Here is a 24,773-nt window from a genome sequence, read left to right on the forward strand (position 1 = left end):
TGTTGCATATTAAGAAAGTCTGTCGATAGTGAGAAACAAGGACTTTTGGACTGGCTTGTGTCCTTTCCCAGTTTGCCAAATCCAAGAACTTATTCTTACACTTGGATCCTCTCAGCCTTAATAAGACAGAGATCCAAGGAAATATATGGAAAGAAATTCCAGTGTTTATGTTGAACTATTATCTAATATATGGAGATGTATTTACACAGATTTATTTAAAAATGTGGACTTGTTGAGAAATATTTGTGATTACTGATCGTGTGGTTAAAATCATTCATCTTAAATGGTTTAAGAAAGGTAAAACTTGGCAAAGATTTCTTGTTTCTTAGATGTGCAACTTCTAATATTGTATGAATTATACTGTTAAAGAATGCAGCCCACATTATGTTATTATGGACATGTGGACCAAAGAGAACAGAAATAATAGCAGATGTTCTCTGCTTCAAACACCTCCAGTGTTAGAACCACAATTTCATTATTTTATAAACAATTAATAAATAGAAAGAATATTATACTAAACTTTCACCTCTTAAAGTCACATTTTTCTCCCAGCAATGTAGGTTTTAGTGTCCTTTGATGCAACAAAAATGCCAAGTTTCACAGACAGGTCAACAAAATCTAATTTACTCTACCTGAATTTAATATACCTGGTAGCTGAATTTCTGTCTGGAGAGGCCAAATTCTCCTCCATTCACTCTCACAGACACATGGTTCGTCTTTAATCCGCTGGCTTTGGTCATGCACACGATTCTGGAAGACCAACATTGCTCTTCAGAAAACCATGTTTCTGTCGTTTTCTGATCAGTACAAAGAGTCTATGAGAAACAACAGTAGTGCATGCATACCTAGAGGAGACCTCATACAGGTTGGAAATCACTGTGCAGGGCACGTCAGCTACTAACACAGACTGGACGATGTCTTCAGCCTTCTGACCCAGGTTGGAGCCGGAGATGGTCACCATGGTGCCTCCTTCCAACAGGCCAGAGAGTGGGTCGACCTGATTGGAGGCAGGAACAAAAAATCCAAACAACCTTTCTAGTTTTTGACCGATGCAAAAGCATTCACAAAAGAAAAAACAGGTCTAACCAAGGGTTTTATTACAATAAATTCAAAGCAAGTGGTGAAGCCACAAATGCAAACACATATTTTTAACCCTGTAAGACCCAACCCATCAAAAATGTACCCATCAGAAAATTCTGATTATTTGGAACTGAGATGTTTACTAACCCTTATAACAAAATCCACAAACGCTGTTGTGAATGATATATTTATCACATTTGATACATTGGGAGTTTTTGGCAACTTTTTGTTAACAACAATGTTAATTTTAGACAAAAAAAAGCGTTTTGTCCATAACATTTTGAAATGATGGCAAGTATTGATCACATTGATGAGAGAGGTCTCAGAAACTCACGTATCAAATATGATACAAAGGGCATTATAGGGTTAAATTCAGTGCAACTTACACTCTCTGAGGGCATTATTATCACTGACGTCTAACACAAAGAAATGCTCATCAAACAAAAGCTTTTTCAGAGCAGGACTAACAGTATGATTTCCCTCAGAACCTTAAAGTACGTGAGCAACAGCTGTGTCACCATCTTTAACAGCTAATAATTCATTTTCCAAAATATAAACGGATGTAAACTCCCCATATCTTGCGTCTTGTTAAAGTTAACATCTGCTACACATATACTGCTTCACTGTTTGTGAAATAACGTGGTCAGTCTGTGTCCAAGTAACCCCTGTGAGCCAAAAGCTCGATAGAAAGCTTATTTTGAAGGCATAAAATCAGAATTGTGTTTGTACATTTAGCACTCAGATCATTGGGAAGCTTTATTTAAAGAGGATCTGCTGTTTTCCTCATTTTCTATCAGACATACTGTTCCAGTTTTTACTTTTTTCTACTCTTGCCTCTGTATGACATTAAAGAGAAGGGATATCCTCAATTTTGTTTTCCCATTTCCGACAGACAGCAAAGAAGAGCCTTCCACCTGCTCTTCAAACTTGTGCTTCTGAGGGGCAGCCAATCAGTGGCAAGTTGGTGTAAAGCTTAAACAGATGAAGTGATGAGCTGATGAGGCCTAGTGTAAGATAAGGATGTGTTACACCTTCGAATAATGACTCCACTAGAACACAAATGGTCTCCAGTGTTATAATATCTTCCACCGTCTCAAACCAAAACGTATATCAACAACATGTTCCATCTGACTGTGATGGCTGATCATCATTGTTCTTGTAATTTTGGGACAATAAGTAGTAAGTGAGAGTGATAAGAGGAAAGAGTGAAAACTTGACAATAAAGCCTCCAATTATGATTCTAAGTGCACTGTATTATTTCCCACACTCTGAATACTCACAGAGTGTATGACGGGAGCAGGGCACGTCTGCTGCACAGGTTCACTGCAGGAGTTTGAAAACAGGCAGCTGGCCCTGGGACCACCACACCACGCACAGCCGTATTTTGGGTCTGCTGTGTGGCAACGGCTGCAGTCAGATCGACCCACAGAGCAGTTGTACAGAGTCACTGAAAGCACAGTAGACATAGAGGAGCAGCAGACAGTTAACATGTGCTCATAATGAAAACTAACAGCAATATGTTTAAAGCACAACAAACTTAATATGACCTTACCGTAGAGATCACGAGAAGTGTCTACATGGAAGGTGTCCCTCCTCTTCACATACACCAATGCATTATACTCCTGCACTGGGGCAGAGTATGTGTACTGGACACAAGAAAAAGGTAACATTAAAACTAATTATTCATTATCAGTTACACTCCAGACAAGCGCTGCTTTACAAACACAGGTAGCAGAAGAAGGGAAATGTTCATCCTGCCCGGGGAGGGTGAACCGGCCTTCATTTAGTTTTACTTTTGCCTTTATTTAATACTGAAGGTAGCAATTTTATGAAGGTACTAATGCTTTATAAACAATATCAGACCTGGTGTAGCTGACATGTGATGTCAAAGCTTGATGGGTTCATGTCATCTGGCTCCACGTAGGCGTCTACCACCACCGTCTGCCCTTCAATAACCAACACACACTCGTAGTCCAGCTCTGCATCCTGAACACACAAACACTGCATGAAAGAGTACACTGGGCAGGCAGCTAACAGGCTCGATGCTGTTGTGTGCTGTACCTGATACAGATGGAGGTTATGTGCCAGTAAAGTGATCTTTCTCTCCACTCTGACAGGGAGCAGTGACGAACCCTGGACCTTCTCAACACACGGACAAGCTGAGGAACCCCAGCTGACATACGAGCCCTCGTCCCCCTGCAGGAGAACAGATCACACGTGTTTATATTCACATACATTTACAGTGAGGTGGATCGAACGAACCATTTAATATATTCATTCTTGTTCAGGGTCAGTTTTTACTTTCCCACAAGGGATTGCAATTGATTTCAGTCAGATGCAGGGAGTCATGGGGGGGATGTCGGGATGGGGGCGTGCTCAAGGTGGTGAAGATTTTTGTATAGAAAGAAAGAGAGTCTGGAAAAAGGAAAGGTGAAGATATTTAGACAAAAGAACAACTGCTGCAACTCAGGAGCAGCCGGGTTTCTTGAAGTCAGTCTGTGCAGTGAAAGGATACAGATTCCAGGTGTGAGACGGAAGAGGAAATGCAGGGAAAGAATGAGAGACTAGGGAATCAGTTGTGAGCTTTGTTCCTATAGTAGGACTCCAGTCAGAAGCTGGAAGCACAGGGAGGGTGCTCACCCTTTCCATGAAGAAGAAGAAGTAGAAGCAGGAGGAGGATTGAGGCGGCTGAACTCACCGGGAGGAAGCCATCAGCTGAATCATACTGGTAGTCCAGCTCTGAGTCAGCATTCAGCAACTGGGGAGGGTAGGACTGGGACATGCGGTCAACCTCCCCATCACCTGAGAGCACGGTGGCAGCTGAAAATGCAGCCGTGTCATTTTCTGCCTGGACAGCACCCTCAGTGTAGTTTTCTGCTTCCTTTCGCCAGAGGGGCACCTCAGAATCAGCAGTTGGGCTTCCTGCCTCAGTGTGCAAGTCTTGCAGTGGTACCAGTGTGGGTGTCTGGGTCGAGTCCAAGTAAAGAGAAGGCTCAGAATCAGCCGGTTCACCCATATGGAAAAGTGTGGGCGGGGGAAAGCCAGGCAGCACCATGGTGGGAGCCTCTGCCAGGGTCAGCGCTTCTTTGGCTGCCTGCCGTTCGCTGGGGGGTAAGGCCGTCACCACCTCCGGTGGCGAGGAGTCTGGGATCATCAGAGGCACGACAGGGTCCAGGTCCCCACTAAGACCATCAGCCACGGTGACGGGCATCAGCTCTGCCGTGGCCATCGTGACACTCTGTGTAGCTACAGCATCTTCCCAGTCACTGTGTGTGACAGTCTCAGAGGCTTCACTCTCCTCTTCTTCTCTGGTGGTGACCTCCAGGCCTGGAGAGGTGCTGGGTGGTAGAGTGGGAGGCTGAGGGGGCAGGGTCGTGCCCGGGTGGGTTGGCTCATGGCTGGTACTGGTGTATGAAAGAGTAGGCGTTGTTAACTCCTTAGTGGTAGCTATGGTGATGGCGGCTGCGGTTGTTGTTGTTGTCTTCGTCGTGGCAGTAGTTGGTGTGGTAGGAGGAGTTGTGGGGGTAGCTGTTGTGGTAGTGGTGGCTGTGATGACTTTAATAGCTTTGGTTGTAGGAGGAGAGGAGGTAGGTAGTTTAAACTGGGGGAGGAGGAGGAAAAGACGAGGAGAGGGTGAGGCAGAAGGAAAAAATAAAAAGGAAAAATCAAGGAAAAAAGAGACCATGTGATCTGAGGTTAATGTGGCTCACCTGAAAGACAGTGATTTGTGTTAGCAGCACTGGTTTTAACCCATCTTAAAATGCCTCTGGGCAACTGTTTTGAAGTGTTATAAAAACAAACAAACAACTAATTTCAGTCAACCTCTAAAAGGTTGTACCACATTACACAAGAGTCCACTCATGCAAAGTGTAACGACAGCGCAACTATTCTGCAGTTCAAGACTCCACAGGAAACCTTAATCAAAGAGAAGAATGCACATCTTTGGCTTATGGGCGACGAACTGACTGATGAATGCAAATGAAGCTCCAGTTCAAACTGGTGATCAGTCGGTGCTTTTCCTACAATGTCTGCATGTGACGTCACGCTGCAGCTTACATGTTGGTTGTAGATGATCACTCCCTCCTCACAGGTGGGCTTGTGGGTACACGCATGCTGGTGGACGCACCAGTTACAGCCCCATCGGCTTAAAACACAACCGCGGCATCTGCACACAGACAGGATAGAAATTGCCTTAGCGACTGTACAAGGCTCTTTTCAAGATGAGAGGCAAACAGTGATGCAGGATTAGGAGCTATGAGAAGAACGGCTCTAATAGAAGCAGATCTAACTGTTGGAAGTCTCACAGATTACTCAACACGCACCAATCTGAGTGTGTGCGTGTAATTTATGACAACACAGGTTATTATTAACTCCTACATACAATGAAAGTGTTATTTGGGATTTACACAACACTACAATCATTATAAGCCATATTTAGTGAAACAGGATGTACATGCTACTTCAAGTCTGGAAATTTATTCAAGTTTTAAAGATTTTAAATTTCTTTTATGTACAAACTGAAAGCCAGTACAACCTCTGACTGTCATTCTATTGTTTTTTGGCTTCATGTGAAGCCATTCTCTACTTGTGTCTTTCATTATATGTCTTTCATAATGCATCTATGAGCCGCTGCTCATAGATGCATTATTCTGATATCTGATTGTTGTAGTTACTCTGTTGTTCTCACTGGTCATTTCTACCTGCACGACTCAATCATTTCAATAAAACTTGCCAATCGCCAAGTAAGCGAGCCTTACTTGGCGATTTCTAAAACCCAGGGTCACAGGCTTGAACAGGGGAATTAAAAAGAGGACAGTGAGTGGGCGGAAATACAGACACAGATAATAACGAAGGGCGCAAGGTGAACTGATGGAGGGACAAAGAGTGACCTGGGTACTAAACAGAAAAGCACAGACTCTGATGGTGAGTGAGACTCGATTAAAGGGTCTGCATGAACAGCACAGATCAGGAGGAGACAGACAGAGAGCACAGCTGATAAATCATCGGCGATAACTCACGGCTGGCTGCCAGACAGCTGCTTAACGGCTGTGCAGTCGTAGAAGGTGAAATCCCTTGCCGTGACCGTGACGTTGCCAAAACGTAGAGACAAGGTGACTGTGACAAAATCTGACAAGAAAACACAGATAGGAGCACAGCCTGAGGAAAGAGAACATAACAAGTTTCTGCACAGAGCGCAGCGCTGAGCGAGCACAGTAAGAAAAATATTTGGTCAGGCTTACCGTCTCTGATCCACCGAGTCTCGAGAACGAGCTGCACAAGCCGAGGGAACATAGAGGCCTAATGAAACCCATGTGCACCATCCTTGGGGTGCACAAGGACAGTGACAAACACAAACACAGCAGCTTCCCTACAAATGTTCAGTTTGATGGATGTTTAAAACGGGGAGCAGTTGTGTACCACATCTATCTCCTCATAAAGAGCAGAAACTGCGATCAAAAGGACTCAAAGTCCTGACCTGAGCCGTTTCCTTAAACTAGTACAGAGTCTGTTTGGGGACTAGAGAGAACAAACCCAGTTTGTGTCACCACTCGTTAAACTGTGTTTACTATGCCTACTGAGATGTGTGTTCAAAGGCTTCCTTTAGAACTGCTCATTCAAATTACATACAGTAAGTGAGGGATTGAACTTATTTGGTTCAGCTTTGGAAAGGCAAGAACAAAATTAGCTCACTTAACCAGAAAAAAACAACAGACCACCTGAGACAGTAAATTAAGGAAGAGTCACAGACAACCTTTGTAGCCTTTAAGGGCCTGTTTGAGACTTGGCTGCAGATTTTCATCTCGTTAGGACTTGTTGTGATGAGGACACGGCAACTTTCAGCCAAAATAAGAACTGATCAAGAAAAAAATGTTAAACTCTGCCACGTTTGAAGCGGCTCCGACGAACAGCTGTTGAGAGAGACCAAGAACGGACATACGAGACTTCTTTGATCACTAGTAGCAACACTGCCACAGACTCCAAACACTCGATTACACCGATGTTGTGCCACAGCTCCCAGTTCAGTCTCTTGCAGTTTGAGGCTAATACACAATATTTATGGAGCAATTATCAGTGTATTTACAACAAAAATGTCAGAATGTAACTGTAACCCGACTGATTCCTGGTGAGCCCTACACCCTGAGAACAACAACAAACATGGGAACCACACTCTACGTGAGAGTTTCTCTCATAACATGAATGTTTGGGTGAATGTGTTCTCTACAGAGGCTTCGGGTTTTCTTTTTTATTTACAGTCTCCTCATTACCACTGACTTACAAGCAGCCTTCACTGCACCAGACAGTCAGGAAACACAAAGCATGTATTTCAAAGCAGGCAGTCCGTGGATGAAACCGGTTTATGCTTTCAAATACAGATTACTCCCTGCTGTGTAAGATGGCCTAGAAAAAATGGATTTGGTTAGCCATTTTTTTCTAGGCCATTCACTGGCATAATAATTGAACTGTAAATGGCATGTCTGGTGTGGTCATGCAAATCCTCCAGGGTGCAGGCAAATCCTCCAATCACAAAGTTGAAACATGCAAACGAGTGAATAAACGCCAACAGCATCAGATCTGCAGGGAAAAACCCCCAAAAGAAAACACTCACCTTGTCCTCGAAAAACCAAAGGCACCCTGCTGGTGTCGGGAGAACGGCAGGTGACCCCGGTCTCTGTGATGGTAGCAGGAGTGTGGCTGTCCTGGAAGTAGCAAGAGTACGACTCCCCGTTTTCTAACACTGGAAGTCTTGGGATGGACAGAGACACCTGAGAGAAATACAGAACGGTCATGAGCTGCTGACAGAATGTGGCACAGACCTGTGGCGTTTCAGGGTACAGTGAAGGTCATGCTGAGAGTAAGCGATTAAGCTGTCTGAACACATAAATCCTATCTGTTCTTTTGTAAACGTCCATGTGGAATAATTAGATTTGAAAACTAAATCGCACTCCCCGCTGATGGAGCATGAATCATACTGACAAAGGTTTGGTTTTATGTTTGGCTCCAGCTGCTGTGTTGCTTATTCACGTAATGTTTCTGCTCCTGTAGTACCGGGCGTCTCAAGGACAGGCAAAATTAATGCATTAGATACTGTAACAATAATGGATATCCCATGAATAGAGCATCATAAATACAAAGAGGAGCTGCTAACTAAAACAAACCTCCTGTAAACCAGTAGATTTCTGTCAGTTCATCCCAGTGTCACTTGAACACAGCATGTACAGAGCTGCTGTGGTCCTTAGGATTGATTCTCAGTTTGAATCCATGTCCTGCCAGAACTGGTTGAATTTGGTTGTTTTTTGTTATCCACTGGATCAGTGGGCTTTTTTCAGCTCGTGGATTCTTGTATCTCACAGAGTAGAAATGCTACACGAGGAGCCTGTTACAAAACTAGCTCCCTAATTGGTCAGTATTAAAAGGTGTACCATGTGTGAGCTGCCAGAAGAGAAAACGATCCTCACTGCCACTGCTGTAGCTGTCAGGCTATCACACTACCAGCTATAGGTACATTTAACTCATGCAGCTCCATGTTACAATATTATTATTACATTAGTAATAAATAGTTATATTTCCATTTATATCCTCTGGAACTAGAAATCATTTAGAGCCAGGCAAACACAGGCTGATGGGAGAAACCACAGTGTGTCTGTGTTTCTGTTGCCATCTTTCACGCAGATATTGTGCTATGCTAGGACATGACAGGACACAAGCCACTCTCTTCTTGATACCCTCACACTTAAACCCACTCACACTTAAACCCACTGACATCGTACCCACATGCCCAGGTACACCAAATCTAGCAGCTCAACTGATAAGGGATAACTTGGGAGTGTTTTGGTATGTGAGGAGACTATTATTACAGCCAGAGTAAGGATATCTACAGATTCTGTCATGAAGATTTTCTTCAGAGAAACTTCTAGGAACTTGATGTGGATGATCATGTGGAGTCAACAGAAACCACAAAAAGAAATGTGGATCTGTAAACAAAGACCGTCATCCTCAAATCCATTCTGTTTTGTTTTGCGTCTCGACTAAAGAGAACGTAGACCTACCATCTTGCTCTCCTCCCTGCTGAGATTGGAGGGGACGAGGTCCTGGACCACCAAACACTGCTGCTCCATGTCAAAACTCCACAACCATTGCCCTGGGTAGCTCCCACGAGCACACTGTGACTGCAACACACACCTGCAGGGAAAGCAGAGTTAATTATATTCACTGTTTTGCAAGCTGAAGCAAGGCTCCCTAACTCCATTACATATGTCAAAAACACAAGCAGAAGGCCAGTTTCTATCTAGAGTTAAACTAAACGTGGCTCAACCTGTTAGTAGTGGGAATGTACAGCGGCAGCACAAAAAGCAAAATTGCTCATCTTGTTCAAATAAGATTCAGTCCAGTAGTATTTTATTTAAACAGATAAATACTGAAGTAGTTAATGTGCAAACGCTTGTAGGGCAGGTGGTAAGGCAGAGCAAAGGAGAGAGCAGCGAAGGAGAGTCTGACAGAACAGAGAGAGGCACTTTAATCATATTCAGACACAATCCCACCGGAGCAAACCGACTTGGCGAAACACTTCAAAAACTAACAAGCTTGCCAGGAGGTTTCTTGTTTGCTACCATTTTCCTCACATGCTTGCACTGATCTTTATTTTAAGTAACACGAAATAATCTAGCTTATAATACATATCATGATGTAAAACCTGAGCAAACACTGTAAGAAAGTTTGCTTATCAAAGAAACTACGAAGGAAGTAAAACAACAAAGCTTTCCCCCCTTAATTTGTCTGGTATAATGTAGCCTCTAATGCTAGCTGATAGCTAACTTTAAACATACAGTACGGGTAGGTGCAAACTCAAAGCTGAAACTTTTTCTGCAACAAAGCTCATTTCTTATAGTTTAATGAGAATTAACTGGAGGTGTTGCTATTAGCATCTCTTCCAAAAGTCACGTGAATTCATGTTGGCCTTTGGGCCATTTTCAAAGTAGAAGTAAATCAACGTCAGCCAACTTTGGAGAAATGCTATTTAGCTTTAATTTAAGGTTCTTTTTTAAAGCCGTGTAATCCCACTGGCAACAATTGTTGCCGTTTTAACCCCCTATAACATTAGCAAAATTAAACATACTGTGTGTAGGCCAAGTCAGTAAGGAGTAAAATGCATGATCTCATTTTGCTGGGAAGAATTTGGGATTTAATGGATTCATTTAGACTTTTTCTGCATGTTGAAACTGCTAGAACTCATCTCTTACATCACAGTACAAAGTGACAAACGTGTGACCGCTGTGGCTGCTGCTAAGGTAATTTAAACATTTTAAAAAAGAAAGAAGGAAAACACATTTCTGCACTTTTGGCATTTTCTTGGTTTATAATTATATTAATAAACAATAAAATGAATCAGTCTGAACTCCAAATAAATCTTGACTGTTGTATTTTATATTTAGTGTAGCCATAACTGCTGATATCGATCTCACCTTCCCTCCAGGACACACCAGCCACAGTAAGGGTCGTGGGCCAAGAGACAGGAGTGGCAGTCTGGATGCTGCTGACACTCAGCCACTGGCCTCTTCTGCAGCTGGAACCAGGACAACACAATCAAGTTCAGTCATGCAAACCATCCACACTAAGCTCCTAAAAGCTCCTGATTTAAAAATAAATAAATAAATGAGAGAATAGGCAGCCCAGATTTCCCAGTGGTCATTAAAATAATCCCAAATACATGCCGCTTTAGCAAAAGAAGTGAGACTGGGTTAGACACGAGGTTTAAAATGATTTATCTGTAAAGAAATGAGGCTATAAGAGTTCAGTTACTGTGTGTGTACCATGTTATGGGTCATGATGAAGAGATGTTCCTGTTTCTGATCCAGGATGAGGTCTGAGCTGATGGCTGCATTCTGCTGTATGGGGGTCACAGAGTACTCCTCAACCTCACCGTTTGGCCCCAAGAACACCTGCAAACATAAATATGAACGATTAGATAACAGGTGAACCGGCTGCTGACATGAATATGCATCTCTTCACATGCTCAGTTTTAAAAAGGAAAGTGCAGTTATAATGAAAACATAAAAATAAACAGCTTATTTTCCCGTTTTATTCAGAGATGGAACTGCAAAATCCTTCAATTTAACCGTTTGTCAAACTGGTAGCTCAAAATGGTCTTTTTAAGGTTGCTGATATTGAAAGGTACTCTGGATTTTTTGCAGTTAGTTGTAAATCTTTAAAACATGTAGCCCCTTTCATCCATCCATCCATCCGCTTCCGCTTATCCTTTTCAGGGTGGCGGGGGGCGCTGGAGCCTATCCCAGCTGTCACAGGGCGAGAGGCGGGGTACACCCTGGACAGGTCGCCAGTCTGTCGCAGGGCCAACACACAGGGACAGACAACCATTCACACTCACATTCACAGCTAGTGGCAATTTGGATTATCCAATTAACCTATCCCCACAAGCTGCATGTCTTTGGACGGTGGGAGGAAGCCGGAGTACCCGGAGAGAACCCATGCAAACACGGGGAGAACATGCAAACTCCACACAGAAAGACCCCGGCCTGATGGTGGAATTGAACTCAGGACCTTCTTGCTGTGAGGCAACAGTGCTAACCACCGTGCTGGCCCCTTTTCATTATTAGTAAAATATTTTTCTAAAGCTGCAGATTCAGAGGCCTTTTTTATTCCACACGTTCCAGTCAAAACCTGATAATTACATTACCCACACTGTAAATCAGCCATAGTTCTGATATTGTTGTACCTGCAGTGACAATCTGACCTCTTTCTGTTTACATCAGCAGTTCCTTTTCCCCCCAACAGCTTCTGACTCAGACTCCTTTTATAGTTTCCCTTTGATTCAATGGAAGAACTCAATTAATGGAATGTAGGTTAACACGAGTGCACAGCCTGACCAACTGCTCCACATCAGCAGTTTGACGTTATTTACAGCAGCCATCAGATCCATTCCACCCAGTGCCACAGTCACATATTTCAGTGTGAAAGGAAGAGAACAACACCTCAGCTCAGATACTCCGTCGCTCAGTCTTTTTCGAAAAACAGCTTTAGATCATCTCTAAACAGTTGAACAGAGTCAATGAGGTTCTTCTTTCCACAGTGTTCTCTTTACTGACACACTGGAGTCTCCAGGTTTGTTACGCTTTCTTTCATCAATCACATTTTCTACAATAACACGCATACAGCTTTAAACAACACTTAAACATAGCAGCCATCAGGTCTGAACCTGAAGCTGTGTGTTCTCACACACAACAGGAACAAGAAAGGAAACATTTTCACACGGGCCCCATCAGACCTCAGTGACCGGGACACTTCAACTGGGTGAGATATTTTCACCAGTGTAGAGCCGTCTGTAACTGGTCACCAGCAAGAAACTCTTACATCAGCAGGCTCTAGAGATTCAGAAATGATGTGGGTGGCAGTGGGTGGAACCTGTGAAAAACACCCCAGTGTGAGCTTGCCCATCTCTCAAACTGACTGACACCACATCAGAAGGCTGCGTTTTTTCAAAACTTTGCAGCAGTTTGCATATCACACTTAAACTACCAACACGACTTATCAAACCAAAGGTTAACTTATTTGTGTTGGGGTATTTTACAACCTTTGAGTGTGAACACATCAGATTTGTTCGAATTCAGTGTGTTTTGTTCAGTACTGAGTGAATGAATACTAGCTTTGATGTTTTTATATTTATTTATGCTAGAAAGTTTAGGAGGTGTTGGTACAGAGATCACACTGCTCACACTGTGACCAATGCACTGGTTGAAGAGCAGTACAGTTTCTGTGGGTGAAGACAGCATGTATGTAAACAAAGCTACAGTGCATATGTGAAAATGGCTTATGGCTACAAAGGTTTGTCCATCCACATATATTTAATCTGAATAATGAATGACAATCAATAAAGAAAAGACATTTTCTTGGCCGTTGAGGAAATTCAAGTTCCTGATCTGACAGATCTAACAGATCTAAAATGCAAATGAGACTGACTTTAATCCGAGCGTCTGAACAAAAACAGATCCCGTTTGGCACCCTAACACAGACAGTGTTTCTGTACAAACCACGTCTCAATTAGAAGATAATGCAGAGCTAAACCAACTCTGTTTATACCCTGCGATCATTTCTGTGCTTACATAGAGCAAAAGCTCGATTCCAAAAAAAGTTGGCATTCTGTACAAGATGTAAATAAAAACAGGATTCAGCTGTTTGGCAGATCTCACAAAGCCACATTTCATCAACAAAGAAACACACAAAAAACCAATCAAATCAAAAAAGTTTGGTATCTTGCAAAAGCTCTTAGCTCAGTTTGAATTTGATGGCAGAAAACTGTCTCAAAATAGTTGGAGTGACGGCACCAACAGTGGTACTGAAAAGAAATGACTGGAAGCTCATTCAGTTCACTGGCAGGAACACGGCCGGGAATAAAAAGACCATCTTAGAGAGGCCAGACGGGCAAGGCTTCACCAATCGGGCCACATCTACAAGTATTTCCCATGATGCTGATGCTTGAGTTTGACTTTAGATTGTGACGCTCGCATTGGATGTGAAATGGATTTCAGTCCTTAACATTTCAATTTCATGTACTGCAAAAACAATTATGCAGTAGATGAAATTAAAAATCAGCAAATTTCAACGCACTTTGAGCACCTGCACCTAAAAACACTGTCATAGTATAAAGTCAGAATTTTGGCTGGCTTCAACAAACATACCAAAGATTTTCTCTCCATTTGGGAGTCACCACATCAGATCATCCACCACAATCGGACCCTCAGACCTTCAACAGATTCCACATGTTGGAATTTCCCCTTTTATTCATACAGTAAACACACACATACATATATACATGTGATATATACATGTGATATATACATGTGATATATACATGTGATATATATATACATATGTATTTTGACCGTCTGCGGCTGCACAGACAAAGTGCTCATTAATGAAACTGACACTGTCTGCTGTCATGATCAATAACTCAATTCTGAATGAGGCTCTCTGTTTTGAAGTGCATGTGTCTGCCAGTCAGCGATGACAGTGCACAAAAGTGGAGCTCTCTAAGGTTTAGCTGGGTTAGTGTGACGTAATCGTACAGAAAACATGTTAATAGGCGTCATTGTGCCGTTTCTGCTTGTGCAGGGGGCCCTGACCACAAGTCACCATTCAGGAAAACCACACAAAGAGCCAACTGTGAGCAGACGAGCTCACGATCTACAAATTCCTCGTAACAAGGGAATTGCTGGGCCAACTGATCTTGTTGCTGAAGTTACGGTTTATCAAAATAAAAGCATATTTTAGATCATTCTAACATAATTCTCTGCATCCTTTGGGCTTGCCAGTAACAAACACAAAGTCGGCGTCATTCCTTCAATCGCAGACTCTAACCTTGTTGCTTTTTCTGATGGTCGTTTGCGCCAATAACAAGAATCGTCTGTCTTTCCTTGTGTATTACCAAGTTTCAACCCGATCTCCCTCAGAACCCACAGCACTGGATGACTCAGGTACCTCTGAAATCCGACTGACAGCATGTCATCTCCGCGCTGGAGATGACATGCTGTCAGTTGTGTGGCGCGCTGCCACACAATCTGGTCACTGAGCCGAAAGCTTACAGTTCGTTCAATATGAACTGTGGCTGTATTTCTCATGTTTGGTACCCACTGTCACAGAGCTCTGACAAGAGTTCACAGGATTGTGCCAAATATCACACACATTTGCAGCTTTAACAGGTTTAATTAAACAGGGCCAATGAGCACAGAGGTGGACATTCAGCTTTAAGATGATTGTGTTTGCTTTCAGGCTGAATGCTGTATTTTTGTAGCATCAGTAACAACACTGCTCGACACACAACAAAAACCAGCTCATTTGGGCTTCTAGTAGATATAATCCGTTTTGTCCCCCTGAATCTTTTAATGCAGCCATGTTAAGATGTACAACATACATAAAACAGGCAAACCAAGAAGTGGAGGGAGACCTCTAAGGTTCAAAATCAAAAGTGTTTATGGACAGAAGTCATTCTCATGCTTTGCTATTTTAGAATGACACGGAGGTCCGGTTTATTAAATAGTCAAATTCAAAACTTGTACACAGAGCTTAACAGTTTTATTAGACCACCACCCAGTGTAAGCTGTGTGCCACAGCTGCCCTAAATTAACAGTAATGGTGATTACCTAAATTGATTTTTACAGTTGACACCAGATATTTACATACACTTCAGAAAAAAATCTTTTTTTTCTTTACTGTCAAACATCAAATCAGTAATTTTTTGTTTTAGATGAATAAATATTAACACATTTGTTGTATTTGTGAAATGACAGAGTAAAGACAGAGAACATTGTTGTGTATTTTATTATTACTGTCACCAAAGTCAGAAGTATACACACACTAAGTTTATTAACTCCAGATTATTCCATAGAGGAAAAGGAGGGAACACCATCCTGACTGTGAAGCACGGGGGTGGCAGCATCCTGCAGACGGGACTGGTGCACTTCACAAAAGACATCATCAGCCAGGAAGTTGAAGGAAGCTTGGGTGCAAATGTGTCTTCCAAATGAACAATGACCCCAAGCATACCTCCAAATTAGTTACAAATGTCTTAAGGACGACAAAGTCAAGCTGCTGAAGTAGTGTGGGCAGCACTGAAAAGGCAAGAAGGCCTACAAACCTGACCCAGTTACACCAGTTCTGTCGAGAGGAGTGGGCCAAGATCCCAGCAAACTGCTGTAGAAAGCTTGTGGAAGGATAAGGGAAACCGTTTTGGGGCAATTCTCTCAAATACAAAGGAAAGTAATAAAAAATACATTTTTTCTCTCCTTATTCTGACATGTCACAAACACAAAAAAAAGTGAATATTTATGGATCTGAAACAAAAAGTTTACTCCAATTTGATGTTTGACGGTAAAGGAAAAAAGTTTGTGTAAATATCTGGTTTCAACTGTATGTTTCTGTAAAGGTTAATCCACCAGCACAAGCTCTTTAATCAAAATGATATTTTTAAGGCTAAAAAATTATTATCATGAATTTTAATTTAGTATTTACAAAAAGCAGAAAATAGTTAATAACATCATCATTATTTTTTTAACCACATTAAATTTATTAACTTTAATTGTTAAACAAAAAATAGTTTCAGTGGCTAAAAGTGATATTAGTAAAGTCCAGTTACCGGCTCACATTTGCATTTAAAAAGGTGAACTCTTAGGTTTAAATAAACAGCATTAAGCAAGAGAGGAAAGATTATAAACAAATTCTCTTATGGAGCAGTGTGGTATTAAAAACACAGAAGCACATTCATTCTCAATAATGAAAGTATCAGTGGATGGATTAGGTGTTTTTCATACTGTTTATTTTTCTGCACTGGTCTCATGCTTCAGCACACTGTTAAAAAGGTAAGACTGCTGCTAGAAACCCAACTCCACCGCCAGCAGGATGATGTTGTAGAGATTACTCCGGGTGTACCAAGTGTAGCCCGTCTGTCTGTAAACACAAAGATTTCAGACCTGACAGCAGAGAGCAGCCAGTGTCTGGAGGTGAAGACTTGAGCTCAATGTTTGCTGAGCTGATCTCTGCATATGTACTACAGTTAATACACCCAGCATGTTACTACGGTTCAGGGTTTGAACTCAAAATAACGAGCACAAAAGAACGTTCCACCACAATCTGTGCAGAACATCAAAGTTGGCACAAAATGCTCTTTCTTAAGACCAGAATCCAAGCGCAACCTGTCTGTGCATGTCCTGAAACACGATGAGCCATGTTACCTTGTGTAAGTTCCCTTTGGAGTCTCCCAGGAAGGCGATGGTATGTCCCACTCTGCTGCTGACAGCCACAGCAGTAAGACGGGCAGAAGGGCTGTCTAATATGGTTTCTACTTCCACAGGAATCCGGCTGGCCATGGGGCTGGGGGTGTGGTCGGAGCCGCAGGGGTAGGCATCCAGGGTATTCTAACAGTGGGGGAACAGGAGAGAAAATCCGTTTGCAGTCCGTGTTACGTTCAAGCAAAACACAAATAAAGAACGAATTAAATGTAAACTCCTCAGTTAGTGTTGCGCACAAAGAAGCCCTCGGGCGAGTTGTTATTAAGCCAGTAGCCAAAAATATAACAGCAGCAAAATCACAGCAGGATTTATTGTGAAAGGGCTGGGGTTTGGGAACAAACTAAAACACAATATAACACAATATTTGCTTTTTCTCCACAGTGTAGCTCTGGCGAGAGTCCTCGCTCTGGCTGCAGGGCAGTTGTTTTTTGTTCCAGGCCATTTGTTTTTCCACAAGAATGTTACATCGGGGTCATTGCTTCATCACTGGTTGTCCTAACGGTAGGAAATAGAGGGGATGAACCTGAGCCCGGCCTGTCGAGCGCTACTTGTTTTGATGGACTGCGTGTTGTTGGCTGGTGTGGTGTTATGAATAGATTCCTTTTTTGGCTTCATCCTAAGAGAAGCTCAGTAAAAACATGTTTTCAGATGTAACCACTGCACACAGCTTTGAGCCTGACTGTGAACATGTCGCTGACCATATGGGGAGCTTCACAGAGGACTGATTAAGCTAATTAAGGGCCTGCTTTGTCCACATCGGGAGAACCGAGGCATTAGGGGAAAACAAACAAAGAACACTGCATGCTAAGAATAGAGTTCTAAAGTTATGACACCCAGTCTAGGAACATGCCCTGGATGCTTGCATGCGACCTGCTGGTTTGGCTGACGAGTGCTGTGCACACTAGATCATCCGGACTTTTAGCCATAAATTATATGGACAGTAAAAGCACAAGAGAGTAACCATAAGGTCAAAAGACCACTTGAAGTGCATTCCAGCCACTAATGTCAGGCATGAGTCACAAATCCTGATCAGCATTAAAAAAAAAGCCGTTTCCAGTGGTTCAGAGCTGGTGTGAGACTCTGTCACTGCTACAGATGGAGCATTGTGGCAAACAGTGAATGAAGGATGATTTGCGTGCCAGATTTGACATCCTCATCATATCACGTCTCTTTTCAGCTCCAGATGCCTCCCAACTGTTCGCCTATAACCATCTGCTTTGCTATGATTTACCTGGACTCAAACATCTCTCTGTCACACCATGTGCCTGTATCCCTTAGTCTTGTTCTCTCTCTCGTCTTTCTTTATCCCTCTTTGTCAGGCCTTGTTAAACACTACCAACTCCACCCCACTAAGTACAGCTAATGCCTCAATCGATCCTCCCTGACCAGTAATTGTATTAAACTGCACCACCTGCTATAGATTCTCCCCTCAAGACAATCGGCTGTGTGTGGCTGCACGGGTTTCTCACATCTACTGCAAACGAGAGAACGATAACAGAGGGATGTCAAGCATTCTGTCCAAATTCAGTGTTCACAAGGATACATACAAAAAGTCAGCTGGATTTAAGAGGTCTAATTCGATACCTGATCTACAGCATTACATCCGTCTCTTAGAAAGAAATTACATTAAATTTCAACTCCTGTCTTGTATAGAGATCCCTCTCTTGGAAGAGGACTGCTGTGCACAGATGCACTAACATTAGCTTTCACTCAGGAGAGTCATCACTAGAGTACAACAACATGTTCTTCTGCAAACAGAATGATGAAAACAAGGTGAGTGATGGTGCACTGCGCATTAGCTTTCACAGTTAATGGTTTACTGCGTTCACTTTCAGTTTGTGTGAACATTTCCATTCACAGGAAAGAAAATAGTCCAGGGACAAGGAAGGTCTTCATAACCACAAATTACATTTTTACACAATATAATGGAAGGCTATCATTATTCTTGTAGGCAGTAATTTTTCCTTTTAGCAACACCCTCTCAGACACAAACCTACAATTACACAGTGACGCGGGAGCGGAGCTCCGTCACTGAACGCTGACCACTGAGCAGCTTCACAGAAGAAACTCACTTCCTAATGCAAGTTTCACAATATCTGCACAACAAGCAAAGCAAGCAGTTTACAAGCAAAGTGCGAGCAGAAATAGCAAGTGTTTCACCCTAATTTTGTGTCTTAAATAAAACCATACGACATTAAGTAGCTGAACAAAAACCAGCTGATTCAACAGGTGAGCTCACCTCTGGCAGATTGGCACAGTTGGATTTGACGTCATATTCAATGTAGGCTGCCTCCACTCCTGCTTCTTTACCCATCTGTGTATAGCAAAAGTCTCTGGTGGAGTTGATCCTGCGGTCTACATCTTCAAGGTTAAACACGCAAAGAGCCGACTCCTCACTGGGCCGAGTTGAAGCCAAACGAGTGGAGAAAACACCAACTAGAGTCTCTGAACCCCGGCCCCCTACGTCTTCTTTGGACACGCCCAGCTGGACAGCTTGCAAGAGATTGTAAATTTTACCCGTCCTTGAACGACATGTCAGCGGTACTTCCACATAGGAGTAATAGGCCTGATCATCCAAACACACGCGAGAGATGTAGGTACGGTACTCGCGCGATGGCGACTTTAGGTCCCTTCTGTAGAAAAGGAAGTACACGTGCTGACGGTGGGCGAACGAGGCAACAAAATTATGATCGTACTCTGAGAGGCGGCCAGCCACGGCCAACTTGGCAGTCTCTTCGTAGGAAAAGATGGGATCCTGGGCAAGGTTTCGCGTGGAAATAGGCGGATGGCTGCTGGTGTAACCCCGACCCACAAACAAAACAGGCTGCTTGTCAGGATGAGAGCGAACCACAAGCCCAACAGTACTAACATTAGGGTGATTAGCCGCTACGTACTGAGTATCCACCGGCCTCTCTGTGGAAAAAAGCACTTGATCCACAGAATCCAGGCTACGCTTCTGGCAAATTCCTTGGTTGACACTGCCGCAGGTTATAAGTTCCATAGAGTAAGGATTGACCAATAAGAGCTTGTTGTGGTTGCTAGTTTCTCGGGCCTGAGGACAGTTGGTCTCAGTTACAGGAGGTAAGCAATCCCGGCTGTCTGTGACGGGGCCTGTGTCATCCTGTAGCTCAGGTTGGAGGAAGGGATCCAACTGGAACAGGCGATTTCGGGCCCCGACGTAGACCCGACCCACGTTGGGGTCAGGATGCAGGGCCAGGTGCTCAAACAGAGTGTCATTTCGGATAAACGTAGGATAAAAATTGGATGGGAATGAGTCTGATCCTTGAACAGTGCCTATAGGAAATAAAATTAAGGGACAGCCAGTGGCCAGCAGCAGGAGAGAAAGCAGCGTTTTCACTGCTGACAATGAAAGACGCACCATCCCCAGAGGCATGGCGGCAGAGCTGAGGGAAAGAACAAAACACAGGATGTCAAAGAATTTTCCAGACACAGAAGTTATATCATGGATTCACACATAACAGAACTTACTTTACAAACCATCCACCCATCTATTTTTAATCTCTTTTTGACAACACAATTATGATTTGAAACACAAGACCTTACTGAACTTTAATGTTTAGCGGTATATTTATTAATCATGACCAAAATAACGAGGTGAGCATCTGAACAAGTAATCCTCCTCTAAACACTTCTACTCTTGAGTCTGTACGATGTAAATAAAAGGGCTGGCTATGCTCTAGTTGTCCTTTATTTGCAAAGGACAACAAATCAGAAAAAAGTTTTCTCAACATGACAGTGAAAAACATCTTTAGGCCGATGAGCTCAAAGACTCAAGACCAACATGGATAAAGATCATTTTTGAATTGTGAATCATGCAAAGCTACTGTAGTGGAGCCCAATTATAAAACATCTCATGATGAGCTCTCTCAAGACCTTTGCAACCTTATTCTTGTAAAACATACTGATGGGATTTGTTACAGAAGAATTTCTAAACTGCTGAAGGTACCAGTGAGCATTGTTGAGGCCATAATCGGGAAAAGCCGACAAGAAGCTCCCCGTAAAATTTCAAACAGAAGAGTGAAAAGAATTACCAGAAGAGTCATCCAGTACGTTTTCCCCTGTGTCATTTCTCATTATTACACATAATTTATGGACATCTATGGTTTGATGTCTTTGCATGTGTGGATTGGACGTGTGGTTACCAACATCTGGTAAGACTTTCTTGTCCTTGAGAAATATATTTACTTATACTTGTATATTATGGCTGCTGTAACAGTTACAGCATAAACCAATGTTAGCAAAGTAGAATGTGAGGCAGAGCCTTCAGTTTTCAGGCCCCTCTTCTGTGGAACCAGCTTCCAGTTTGGATTCGGGAGACAGACACTATCTCTACTTTTAAGATTAGGCTTCAAACTTTCCTTTTTGCTAAAGCATATAGTTAGGGCTGGACCAGGTGACCCTGAATCCTCCCTTAGTTATGCTGCAATAGCTGTAGGCTGCCGGGGGATTCCCATGATGCATTGAGTATTTCTTCTTCAGTCATCTTTCTCACTCACTATGTGTTAACAGACCTCTCTGCACTGAATCATACTTGTTATCAATCTCTGTCTCTCTTCCACAGCATGTCTTCATCCTGTCTTCCTCCTCTCTCCCTAACCAGTCGCAGCAGATGGCCCCGCCCCTCCCTGAGCCTGGTTCTGACGGATGTTTCTTCCTGTTAAAAGGGAGTTTTTCCTTCCCACTGTTGCCAAAGTGCTGCTCATAGGGGGTCATATGATTGTTGGGTTTTTCTCTGAATGTATTATTGTAGGGTCTACCTTACAATATAAAGCACCTTGAGGCGACTGTTGTTGTGATTTGGTGCTGTAGAAATAAAACTGAATTGAATTGAAATATGCAGAGCGATGAACCAATCAGAACCGTCTCCCAAGAATCTTCTTGGTTCAAACCCAAAGTGGGCCCTTTTTGTGGAGAGTTCCCTCTCTGCCTGCGTTGGTTTCCTACAGGTACTACAAGTTCCTCCCCCAACCCAAGGTCTGTGGTCTGTTAGGTTACATATGTGTTAGGCTAACTGGTAACTCTAAACTGAAAACGGACGTCAGATAAACTAAAGTATGGCGAATAAAGCACTCTATGAATGTATGCTTAAATATGGCTCGTTTCTGAAGTGCTTTAAATGGTCAATAAGACAAAATTTTTTTTCTATAACTAGTTCATAACTAGCTAATGCAAGACTATTTCTCTGTCCTCCTAATGGGGTCATTGACTCCTTTTATTTTCAGGTAATTGTGTTATTAACGTTGACATGACACAGCCAAGAGAAATTATAGATATGCTGTAGTCGAAACAGGCAAAGCTTGCTCTCTTGTATCACCTGTGTGATCACGGAGGAGGAGCAGTGATCAACATCAGTTTTGTCCACTAACATCATTTAACTTCTGTCTCAAAATGACGGAGGCAGGACATGAAATGAAACAACGGGGGAAAAACAAACAAACACAAAAGACTGCTTCAGAGCACATAGTGTAGATGAAATCTAAATCTAATAATTCTTGTGCCACCCTTGGCGCCAAAACTTGCAATCAAGAATTTGTGATCATTTGCAACGAGTCTTTCGCATCTTTGAAGCAAGTCTGGCCCCCTTTAAACTGCAGGATTGTTTTAACTTCACTGGAGGGCTTGAGAGCATCAACAGCCTGTCTGAGGTCATGCGAACACACTTCAATCAGATTTCAGTCTGGACTATGCCAGTTCACAGCCATTCAGAGGTGCCCTGCTACTGGTCTTCCTCTTGTCCGGGTGCATAATTAAGTGAGCCTGAGCTTCAGCCACAAACTTATGGCCGGGCATTTTCCTTCAGGATTTTCTGGTAGAGAGATTTATGGTTCCAATTACACCAAGTCAAACTGACAGGCCCCCGTTTGACTGCTCATATGATGTTGTTATTATGGAATGCTTCTGTCTTGTCAGGCCACAGAATATTTCCCAAAACACTTGGGTGATCGTCAAGGTATTTCTGGAAAACATGAGATGAGACTTTGCGTGTCTTGGATCTCTCCCACGAATGCCATTTTTGTGCAGTCACTTTCTTGCATTCATGATTGTTGAAGCATAAACTGAGGAGTTGTTTAGATGCTGTTCTAGAGTCTTGACGTTTTCACACCTAGGCTCAGGCGATTAGAGGATCATCAGGGGTCTTTTTTTCCCCTCTTTGGGGGGAAACTCCCACTAGGTTCAAATCTGGGACTCTTCGCCATTTGACCTTAGAACTAAAGAAGCTTCTCGGATGAGAGGTGAAACATCTTCAAGCAACTTAAAGTCCAGGCGCTTTTCAGTGCAAGCTCCTTTGACTACGATGACCTGGATGACTGAGAACCTTCACAGACACGCCCACTTAAAATCAATCCTTTGATTTTCTGGAAAATCGACAGTGCCCCTTATGTATGAACTCTGGTTGTGTTTACTGACCTCGAAACGATTTTATGTGGTGCACGGCGCTCGAAAATCTGTCAAAAAAATGTTTTATTACGACTTTCGTAAGCTACGAAGCTGCACTGCTCGATGGATTGTTGGAGCATTACGGCTCTCGTAGGCAGCCTCGCGGAGTGATACGCACTGTGCTTCAACATAATATTACTGTATTGTGTGTGTGTAACCTCTTGAGTTTTGTGGATATTAAACATGGTTATGCTGAGGATATGTCGGCTGAAGAACCACTGTCCAGTTTATACAGTTCACTGTATATGTGTCAAGACTACACATGTAATTGTATTAGTCTAGTTAGTAGTCCTAACTACTAATCCTAACCTATATTAAATGCTGCTGTATGTAAGCCTTGTTTGTATGGAAACCTGTTCATTCCACCATGTAAGGGCAACTCATAAAACTCACTGTTACATAAGAAGACACTGTGTCTATTTTTGGACTTTATGACCATCTCATTAAGTTTGATTATTTGAAACAGAAGGACTACTAGAAATAAACCATAGGACACATCAGCTTCTCACCATTTGTTTCCAGTGGTGTTTTATAGAGGCATCTCACCTCTTGACCTCCCAGCAGCTTGGGTTTAAACACACATAGTTCTGGATACAACCTGCAACACAAAGCAAACAGAAGATATATCATTATTCTCTATTCTTAGACAGTGAGACAAGCGGAGCGACGACACATCTAAAAGGATATTAATGCAGGCCAATGAAGCGTGGTTGTTTGCCTCTAGGGCTCCAGCACCTAGTATTTTTGAGTACCACCACAGTCCAAAGAATGCTGTGGGAAGCTCATTTTCATTGAAATTCCAGTCAGACCCGTATCTGACAGACTACATCCGTTTTTGTGTGTTTAAAATAAAACCAAATCAGAAAAAACTACATAAAAACCTTGCAGTAGGGGCCAAGTCAAGTGATGCCAGTCCAAGAGTGGTTCTCAGTGTCACACACTTTCCCAGTACTCAATCCTCTCTTATTGCTAGGATACAAGGTACAAAACCTTCCAAGTCTCTGCCAGAAAAACAAGTTGGTAGGAGGTAAAACAGGACTGCATGGACTGTTTATACACCACAAACCCTCATTTCTACCTCAAGTCTACAGCGTTTACTCAGTTATAATTGTTAAATGACATTAAGAGCTCGACTTTCTTCTTCATACAGTATATGGCTGCTCATTACCTCTCCTCCTCCACAGCCTGCCTGCACTCCACTGCTGGCACAGATTTATCTCTTACGAGTTCAGGCTTATCCAAAAGGGAGATTGGGAAAAAGACGCTATTCATTCCACTGAAGAGGCTGAACTTCAACCAGTGTACACACACACACACACACACACACAACACACACCACACACCCCCACCCACACACACACACACACACACACACACACACACACACACACACACACACACACACACACACACACACACACACACACACACACACAC

At 42.8% G+C, this 24,773-nt stretch overlaps 1 protein-coding gene across 3 annotated transcripts in view; it reads right to left on the reverse strand.

Annotated features, from left to right (window-relative positions):
* The window catches only part of plxnb1b (plexin b1b), an 88,215-nt gene that overhangs the window by 12,826 nt on the left and 50,616 nt on the right, over positions 1–24,773 (reverse strand). The window contains exons 1-17 of one of the 3 annotated variants that reach the window (XM_005726738.1): positions 24,505–24,523; positions 23,846–23,934; positions 19,117–20,281; positions 16,821–17,003; positions 10,890–11,018; positions 10,542–10,642; positions 9,129–9,261; positions 7,688–7,844; positions 6,099–6,207; positions 5,137–5,245; positions 3,779–4,681; positions 3,142–3,276; positions 2,944–3,066; positions 2,633–2,726; positions 2,361–2,527; positions 846–997; positions 648–750 (exon numbers count right to left, since the gene is read on the reverse strand). In XM_005726738.1, the coding sequence (XP_005726795.1) occupies positions 648–750; positions 846–997; positions 2,361–2,527; positions 2,633–2,726; positions 2,944–3,066; positions 3,142–3,276; positions 3,779–4,681; positions 5,137–5,245; positions 6,099–6,207; positions 7,688–7,844; positions 9,129–9,261; positions 10,542–10,642; positions 10,890–11,018; positions 16,821–17,003; positions 19,117–20,271 (3,753 nt within the window). In that variant the 5' untranslated portion in view covers positions 20,272–20,281; positions 23,846–23,934; positions 24,505–24,523. Of the gene's footprint in view, positions 1–647; positions 751–845; positions 998–2,360; positions 2,528–2,632; positions 2,727–2,943; positions 3,067–3,141; positions 3,277–3,778; positions 4,682–5,136; positions 5,246–6,098; positions 6,208–7,687; positions 7,845–9,128; positions 9,262–10,541; positions 10,643–10,889; positions 11,019–16,820; positions 17,004–19,116; positions 20,282–23,845; positions 23,935–24,504; positions 24,524–24,773 lie in introns of those variants that run through there. The other 2 variants (XM_005726737.1, XM_005726739.1) reach the window with 2 other exon arrangements.

The sequence above is a fragment of the Pundamilia nyererei genome, unplaced genomic scaffold (assembly GCF_000239375.1).
Source record: "Pundamilia nyererei isolate P.nyererei 1_Seehausen unplaced genomic scaffold, PunNye1.0 scaffold00021, whole genome shotgun sequence".
NCBI classification, from domain to species: domain Eukaryota; kingdom Metazoa; phylum Chordata; class Actinopteri; order Cichliformes; family Cichlidae; genus Pundamilia; species Pundamilia nyererei.